Source organism: Rosa rugosa, chromosome 3, assembly GCF_958449725.1.
Source record: "Rosa rugosa chromosome 3, drRosRugo1.1, whole genome shotgun sequence".
Classification (NCBI taxonomy): domain Eukaryota; kingdom Viridiplantae; phylum Streptophyta; class Magnoliopsida; order Rosales; family Rosaceae; genus Rosa; species Rosa rugosa.
Genome location: NC_084822.1, coordinates 52,163,180 through 52,172,663, shown reverse-complemented (window position 1 = coordinate 52,172,663; position 9,484 = coordinate 52,163,180). Strand labels below are relative to the sequence as shown.

General features: G+C 34.9%; 1 protein-coding gene across 1 annotated transcript; it reads left to right on the top strand.

The window, feature by feature from the left end:
- The first annotated feature begins 2,220 nt into the window (after positions 1-2,220).
- On the top strand, positions 2,221-5,623 carry LOC133740032 (cyclin-T1-3). Its single transcript, XM_062167861.1, has 7 exons — positions 2,221-2,424; positions 2,748-2,980; positions 3,631-3,712; positions 3,869-4,003; positions 4,075-4,247; positions 4,370-4,521; positions 4,827-5,623. The coding sequence occupies exons 2-7, from the start codon at positions 2,748-2,750 to the stop codon at positions 5,381-5,383; spliced, it is 1,332 nt and encodes a 443-aa protein (XP_062023845.1). The 5' UTR covers positions 2,221-2,424; the 3' UTR covers positions 5,384-5,623.
- Positions 5,624-9,484: the final 3,861 nt, after the last annotated feature.

The following is a 9,484-nucleotide window of genomic DNA, read 5'->3' as shown; positions in this document are numbered from 1 at the left end:
GTTTGAAGGCCTTCCACTCAAATCTAGCTATGACACTCTTCATAAGAAATGATCCTTGGGCTTTCTAGAATTAATCTGGAAAGTTTTAGCTCATTTAGATTTCATTTGGTTAGTCTGCCGCCCCTCCTTCCTTGTTTAGCTTGGTTTTTCCTAGCCGAAGTAGGAAAATGTGCTAAAGTTAACTTTTCATGCTTCCATGCTTCCATAGTAGGCTTTATTTAGCCTCTAAATATATATTTCGAGCTTGTTGACAATATATAGCTTGAGCCACTGACATTGGCTCAATTTCTCCAAGACGTGCCTTGTCAGGCCAAAATGTTCATTTTGGGTCCAAACAAATTCATTACGGTGTATATAATTTTTCTATAATTTTTTTTTTAAAGAGAACGCGAATTAATTTGGATCTGAGCTACTTTTATATATAAGGAAAAACATTATTAGGCCAATGAAAGGTTTGTTTTCTAGTTGTGGTCGAGAAAATACCATTAGAAGAACTAAGTTTGTTTTGTAATCATGAGTTGGTTTACTGTCAATTTATTAATGTTTTGTCTGTTTTTTTGAAAAAGAATTGAGAATAAGATAGGAAAAGAAGAGGTGAAAAGTCAAGAATCTTTGATTTGGTGGAACCGTGGAGGTGATGGATTTTGATTTGCATCTTTCTTCACTTCCGTGAATCAAGAAGTCATTTTCGTAATCAATGAATCATTATAATTGCATCTCACTTCAACTTACATGAGATCACTTTGGTCATCTCACAATATGAAAGGTAAAATGTAGAAGGTAAAGGTTGAATCCATTACAAAAGAATATAGTAATATGAATGGCCGACTCTTTTGGTAAGCAAAAGTGAAAGCCTTAATTACCAATTTTGGCCGTGCTTTTGAGAAGTGGATGTGTGACGTATAATCATATGATATTGATTAAGTTGTCATCTCAGTCAAATTGGTAATAATAAAAAGGTGGTGCTGGTGGTTAGCAATAAGGGATTAGTACGACGACGGTGATTTGGTTGTGACGGCTGACACAAGCTCAGCCAATAAGGGATTTTGAGCCTCAAGCCCATTTCGATGGCTAAGTTCTATGCTCAACGAGCCCAAACGACACTGAACAACGTTACCCACTAATAAGTTTAGCACGTAGTTGCAGAAAGATACATTAAAAGTTTAAAACATAATATTACAAATGATCACTCAATTTTTATCTGTTTGACACTTTGGTCACTCATTTTTTGTTTTAAATATATCATTTTGGTCACTCAACTTTAATTATGGTATTCACTTTAATCACTTTGTTATGTTTTTGGTTAAAAAAAAAAATTGCCACAATATCAAGGATATTTACGTCCAACCAGCCTTAGAAAACTGAGAAGTCTGAATTGAATTGATTGAGAGAAGTGACTAAAGCGAGATTTTATAGTTTGATGCAGTATTTAGCAAAGTGATTAACAGAGTAATAGTTAAGTCACCAAAGTGATATATTTCAAAATTGAGTGACCAAAGTATCGAATGAGTCACAGTCGATTAATTGTTTATGATATTCTCCCTTAAAAATGCACCTCTTCACCATAATACCACAAAATTTAGTCATTTACCTTTAAATTTAATATAAAACTAGCATTTCTCCACACATGCTCTGCATGTGCAAAAGCTTATTAAAAAAGAAAATTGGTTATTGCAGAGAAAAGAAAATGGGAGAGAGAAAAGAGGGTTGTGGGTATTTTTTTTAATAAAAATACATTTTGTAAATGTCTTAATTATCCTTGTGATTTAATTAATTCTCAAAGTTTATTAATCTTCTATAGTCAATTCTATCAAAATATTAGATTTTGGCAAACAAAGACTCTTCTTTTAATAATAGTATAGATACGGTGAGATTAAACACACTTAATATACGTTCATTTTCCAAAAATAGATGTCTCATATTAGGGAAAGTGGGAAACTTCACCATCGCTAATTTTGGAAAATTATGAATTGTCACAAGATTAATGTTTTTGGGCCTTGAGCCCATTTATGGATGGCCTAATCCATGCTCTCAAACGGCCCAACCGACATGTCCTGTTCTATGTCAACTTTCCAAAGACCCACTTGTCAGTTTAGCGCGTACTTCTACGCGCATTGCGTGCCTGCGAAGAAAGAGACTCACTTTGCCCAAAAAAAAAAAAAAAATTGGAGTCAACGTCAACTCGGTCGTCGACTTCAATCTGAAAATTTTTAAACTTCCAAAAAGAAATTAAGTTTTCCTTATCTGACCGCCCGACGGCGGAAGCTAGGGTTTCCGAAATCCCTAAATTCCCAATTACGCCGCCTTCGAATCGCTCCATTCAATTCGCTTCGTTTTCTTCCGGGAATTCATTGAAAGTCTGTTAATTTCGATTTCGAGGTCTCTAATCATTCAATCGGCTGCGAAATTCGAATTACTGATTTGGTAAGTTTTGTTCTTTACTACTAATTCATGGTGTTCTGAACTTGCATTGTTACTAAAGATTTGGAATTTTCAGTTGTAGTCTTTCCCTTTCGATCATCACTGTTTTGGGCTCGAGGATACAGACCTTTGAATTGGAATTGCACTGTTATGGTTTAGCTTTAACTCTTTGATTGATTGTTTAGGTTGCTGAGTGAGTTCAATTTTTCGCTTTGAAGTTGCAGTAAATGCTTATGTCCATTTGAGTTTCCTATACGTCAGATTGTTGGATTTATGTGTCATAGTTTGAGCCTAATATCATGTTTTGAACTTATTGGATTGAAAAGATGAGTATGGCGAGGCCGGTGCCTGAGAATCCTTCAGAGCAGGGAATTGCGAAAGCTTCGACAAGCATGTGCATTCCACAGGAGGCTCAGTGTCCTGTGAGAAAGTGGTATTTTACGAAACAGGAAATCGAAGACTCTCCGTCCCGGAGGGATGGCATTAGCACGAAGAAAGAGTCGCACTTGCGGAGTTTATACTGCTCGTTTCTTCAGGACATTGGGATGAAGCTTAAAGTGTAAGTTCAGAAACTTTGATTCGGATGTTGATTGTATCTTAGGGCTATTAGTTCTGAAATTTTGAGGTTCTTTTCATTGTATGTTATGTCTTTGCTCATTGATTTCAATAGAATGGTCATCTAGTCTCTGCTTATATGTACTAGCTTTGCCTGGTCAAGTTGATTTTAGGTATTCTACAAACGTAGGCTGTATTTTCTCTTTGCTTGAACATCGTGGTGGCTTCTGCTTGCTTGCCTATCAATCTTACATAACAAGAATGTGAACTCCCATGATTGTTGAAGGCGTGTTCTTTCTGTATCAGTGAATCAATTTTTGCGCATGTCTATTGTGTCGGCAGGATGATCTGGCTGTTGATTGAGCTAGTTCTTTATTTGTTTTAAGTCTAGTTCTATGAGTTGTGCGCTAGTTCTCTTTTGATTTTTTATTAAAATTTTCCTTCATAATCATCCAAACATCTTAGTATCTCTCACCTGGAGAAGATCACCTTCCAATGATTGTATCAGCTGCTATATTAAATATTTTTTTGGGGAAAAATATCTTTGATATCCTGTTTTCCCTTTATGTCATGCAACTTCTCATCACTTATTTCATTGCAATTCCATGGCAAAAATAATCAATAACAAGGTGATTGATATTATATATCCTTCAGGCCTCAGCTGACAATATCATCTGCAATGATGTTGTGCCACCAGTTTTATATGCGTCAATCTCACGCTAAGAATGGTTGGCAGGTAAAGATTTTGTGTGTGAATAATGTTAAATAAAACTTTATTTTGCATACATAGGGTTCACACTTAACAAAGATAGAGATGCCCAACAGTTTTTTCATTTTATTTAGCTTTAGTAAGTGTGCCTTTTTTATTTATGTGATTGTAAACATCTTACAGACGGTGGCAACTGCGAGCATCTTTCTCGCATGCAAAGCAGAAGATACACCACGCTATCTGAATGATGTTGTTGTGGTGGCATATGAGATGGTGCACAAATTTGATTCATCTGCCTTGCACCGAATCAGACAAAAAGTACGTGGACACTCATTTGATGCAATGTTTCATTGTAATCATTCTTGCTTAAATTCACCTTCCGCATGTAGGAATTTCTCAATAAGCAAAAGGAATTGATCCTAGTTGCGGAGAGACTTCTGCTGTCAACAATTGGCTTTGATCTGGACATTCAGCTTCCATACAAGATACTTGTTGCTGCTCTAAAGAGATTAGATCTTCTCCCTGACCTTGCTAAGGCAGCATGGAGTTTTGTGAATGATTGGTGAGGATATATTCTTACCTTATTAGCAGAGCTCTGTGTATGCATCCTGGTGGAGATGTAAAGTTGGATTTTATGTTTGTCTTTTGCATGATGAAATCTTTCTTATGAATATGGATGGGTAGGCTTCGCACATCATTGTGCTTGCAGTACAAGCCCCATTACATTGCAGCTGGTTCAGTCGCTCTTGCTGCTAATTTTCAAAAGGTGAAACTACCTAAAGAGAAGGGAAAAGTTTGGTGGCTGGAGTTTGATGTTACGCCGAAACAGTTAGATGGTTAGTTGCAATTCCTTTCTCCTTTTCTTCCGTTTCTTTCCTTCTGTTTGATGATTTATCTGTTTAAGTAACGTGTTGATTCATCTTTCTAAAACCTAGCCAGGCCGTATATGAAGCATGGTTGATCTTTTCTTAGTGTAGTTTCCTAGCCTGGTATTCTCTTTTCTATATAGTTCGAGATTCATGGTAGGGGTTTCCTTAAGTAGTAAACTTATTGGTCAGGCATAGTGTCCTATTTGCATCCCTGAGTTTAAATTTGAACAGATTCCTTTTCTGATGTTAATGACGTTTTTGTTATTTCTCAGAGGTCATTCAGCGGATGCATAGTATGTTCAAGCCTCTACCAGCTAAAACTGGGAAGGCCGTTCAACCTGAAATTTTATCCAGAAAGCCAATTGATAGTAGCCCTCAATCATGTATTTCAAGTGAAGCAATGGTAGACCAGCATTCTAGGCATGGTGCCACTGTGGATGATAGAGGATTAGGAGGAGAGTCTGTTATGTCTACATGTAGGCAAAATCTTGGAGGTGAGAACAATCTTACTGGGAAGGATGCTTTACCATGCCAGACGAATAATAGGAGTATTGTTAAGGATAGTGGTGGTGAGATCAAGCCAATAAGAGGGGAATTGGACGATCAGAGCACAAGATGCAAGATTCTCGATGTTCCTAAAAGCTGTGGTAAGATCGATATTAACCGTATTCGAGAATTGAAGAGGAGAAGATGTGATAAAGGTGTAAATAAGAAGTTGGCGGGCTCCATTACTGATGAGTTAGATCCTGAAGCCTGGATAGAAAGTGAGCTTGAAAACGGAGTAGAGCTGGAAGATGCATCTGCAGCAAAGAAACAAAGGAAGGCTTAGTGTGTTTTTATGTTGAGGAATGAGGATCTTCCTCTATGTATTATTTCAGTGTGTCGCCCATTTCATTAGTTGGGTAAGTATTCCAATACAATAGCAGTATTTTTTTTGCGATCACATTGCAACCAGCAAAGTTTAGCCCTTGAATTAATGCAAGTCCTGTGTGTTTCTGATGTATGAATAATTATAAGTTTTTTTGTTCGTAATCGTAATAAATCTACCATTCTTTTTTAAGGAAAGTTATTTCTTGATCCAATTCATTCAATAACATTCGCATCTTTATCAGCTGTCTGCTTCAATCATACAAAGAAGGGGGGGGGGGGGGGGGGGGGGAGGGGTTTATAGATGATAAATTTGAGAGAAAAGTTTACGACTGAGTAGTTGGGTTTGAACTTGCAAAGATACATGTCATTGGGCCCAAAAATCTCAAAGAGCTGTGAGGCGCAAACAAAAGTGGAAATATGTTAATAAACACGTCCACCCCCTTTAATTGTTCTCGGTAAGTAGTAAGTACTAAGGTACACCCTGTGCTACAGATACGCTATTCCTCGGCACACTTTCTTTCTTTCTTTTCATTTTTTAGGTGGAATCAGCAAAGTCTCTTTTTCACTTCTAGCATTTATACTTTAAACAAGTCTAACAATTTTCTAATGACTGTGTTCTTTTGTAACTTTGATTCTTTGCAGATCTTCTTCGCAATGTACATGGATCGCTGTGGTAAGATGTTTCTAGGTTTTATATGATAACAAGAGTTTTACTGCACAAAAGCAACACAGTCTCTTTGCTTGTATAGATTTAATACTTTTTAGTAACCCATCTTATGTTTTACCTGCTTAATTAGTTCACAGAATTGTTGATTATTCTGGTATGAACTTTTGAGGCAATTCCATTTATCAATGCAAATGCAGAAACATTTCTGGCAAGATCTTAGTGCAGTTCTGGTTGCAAAAGAGGCAAAGAATAGGTAGATCGTTGTTGGTGATCTATTAATTTATATAGAGCTAAGCTGGGAAGATGTTGGAATCGCATAAAACAATGAAATTATATATATGTTTTTATTTGAGTGGGAAGTGAAAGCAATTAAAGAAATATAGGTATGGCAAATTCTGCAACTTATTAACAAGCATATATTCTTCTGTTGCAGACTTGCAGTTATTTGTCTTCTATCTCAACATATCTTAATTAAATCCTGCAACTTTTAAGACCTCCTTTTAAGGGTTTTACCATGTATTATTTGACTTAAAAAGTGCTTATTATATCCTCAAGTGGAAAAGCATCACCCAATAATGATCTATATTAAAACAGGGGCAGAAATGATTAGTGCTTAATTAACTTCACCCTGAGAGTTTTATATCCTCCTTTATTGAAGGAAAAATGAAAAATAGTGCTCACTTTTTAGGGTAAAAATATCACATATGTTATAACATATAGATCTTTTGTGTTTACCATCACATCATTTCAAAAAGAAAAATAATATATGCCCCTTGTTTGCAGCAATTAAAGTTGTTTTAACATCTTCTAAGTCATATCTATGGCCTCATAATCTAATCACCAGCTAGTAGAGTAGTAGAGAAGTAGACTACATGGAGAAAATAAAAGAATGTTTAATCTTTCTAGGTTTAGCAATAATTTCAGTAACTAATTTATTTATACGACTAATCAATTTCGAAATGTAAAGCTGACGTCTTTGGTTAGTGATTAGGATGTGAATCAAGAAGGTTCTATTTCGCTCCATATTACATAAACTAGAAAGTTAATAAACAAAATTAATTTAACACTAATTAAAAACACAGCGTTATGTACGTACCAATTATATACTAAAGTGAGCAGACAAAAATTGTTTATGTAATTTGAAAAAATGTATACTGTACAATAAAGTTGGCTAGGGCTTTATGTTTTTGATCGGAAAATAGAAACAGTAGGGTTGAGTAACACAGACTTAGCGTTGACTGGCAAGACTCCAAAAGGCCCTAATTTTCTTCTTAGTTTAATGGTGGTTATGGACCCTAAAGGCATTAATCATGGCAACTTGCTTTTAGTGCGTTGCACGTATTATTAATTTGTTAGAAAATATGATAGGGGGAAAAAAATCTCAGAGAGTTCAGTTTAATTATTGGTCAATACTTAAGAAAATCAAGTAATATAGAACCTTAAAAATTGATTTTTTTTTTAATAATAAAAAAAAACCTTAGCCCACCCCACCCTTAAAAATTGAAGTTTATCTGCTTCCTTATTCTTTCTCATTCCTATGACTCACATGCATTGAAGAAAGGAAGGTAGAGAAAAGACCTTTCAACTGATGCTCATAGTTTGGTTACTTTGTTAGTTTGTTTTACTAGAAGTTGTGATGTGATTTTTCATTCCCTCTTAATTGTCATTATTAAAGAAAGAATCTAAAGTTGGTGTCTCACTAATGATCACATAAATATGTGGAAGTATACTTTTCATTTGTGGAGATACATACAATGTGATACGTCGTTCATTAGATAGATACTGTTTTTTAGTATTGTTATATAATTGATTATTTAACGTAATAACGATATAATCTGACTGTCTAACTATGATACTTAACATGAACGTATCTGTACCTCATTATAAACTATTGATTTAAAACCCTAATTTACATATTGTGTTGTCAATTCTAGCTATCTAGTTAACTGTCTACATTTCGATAGGGTGTATTTAATTGCAGGTCGTGGCCTGAATTTGTAGTTAAAAAAAAAAAAAAAAGAGAGAGAGAGAGATTTTCTTAAGGGGTGGGAAAATCTTTGAAGAATCATGAAAGTGAAAATAATAATTGAAATTTCTATTGTAAACCAATGTAGAAGCAGCTTTAGTGAAAATGAATCTTGGAAGATAGTAAGGCTAGGAAATATCGAAAAGGTGATGAGCAAGTCATGAAAGAAAGAAAGAGAGAAAGAGATGAAGAAAGAAAAAGCACACGATCGATAAAGAAGCAAAGCTTTAAAGAAGAAGAAAAAAATAGTTTGAATTGAACAAAATATATACATAAACAAATTCATGTAATGCAGTTAAATTATAATAGTAGTAAGAATGGGTGGGCATGCTGGAAGGCTAGCTAAAAAGGCGAAAGAGCAGCTAAAAGTAAAGTGAAGGTTGCCATTGCCCATGCTCCTGATCTCACATTCCCCTTTTTCGTCTGATGTGAACTTTGTGGGGTTGATCAAATAATTATTATACATTGCTAGCTTAAGCCCCTACTTCTTTGATGATGATGGACAATGACAACTTAATCATGCTCAACTTCATATTTAATTTCTCTGTTTTTTACCAAAATATATTATATGCCAAATAATGGCTAGTGAGTTTAATCTAATCTATAGTAAGACTCGATCATATCCTTCTTCCCATTTTGAGATACAAGAAGAAGAAAGATATGATACATAACATTTCTCAATTGAGAGTGTCTTTTTTCATGTATTTCTCATAAGCTTGAAATTAATGACTTCAAAGTATGTATAATACACGGTATACTAAATAGTGAGGGATTGAGAATACTCTAAAAATGGTTTTGAAAAAAAAAGTAGCAGACAAGTGTAGTTACAAGGTGTACATCAAACACAAAATTTTGTCTAGGCAAGAGGGTTATTGGATTGGAGTTTTGTTTGCCACTAGTGATATGATTGGACAATAAGATGAGACTTTTTATCTCCTCTCAACCCTCACAAGGACTATTTTGTGAAAACTATCTGATCTAATCTCGCGTTTGCTTCCCAAGGATCTAGATTAAACCAGATTAACTACGTCTTTTTTCTTCACTTTAGAATTTACAAGCTTCTTAAATATGCATGCTTTGATTAGATCTTCATTAACTGTATGGTATTGCATACAGTCTCTTTGATTTGTTCATCATAGATCTATATATCACTCTTAATTAACTTGTTTGGAACCACAACATTTTAGATTCCCTAGCTATAGATTGATATATCAAAAATCGATCGAGTATTTGATTTAGAAATGATGTGATGTTCAATTTGTTTTGGTTAAACCTACTCAGCTTCCATGCATCCAATAAAGTTGCTTTAGAAATTAAAGATTGAGGATCCATCGGATCAAAAGCTAAAAAGTCGACCAGATCAGTCA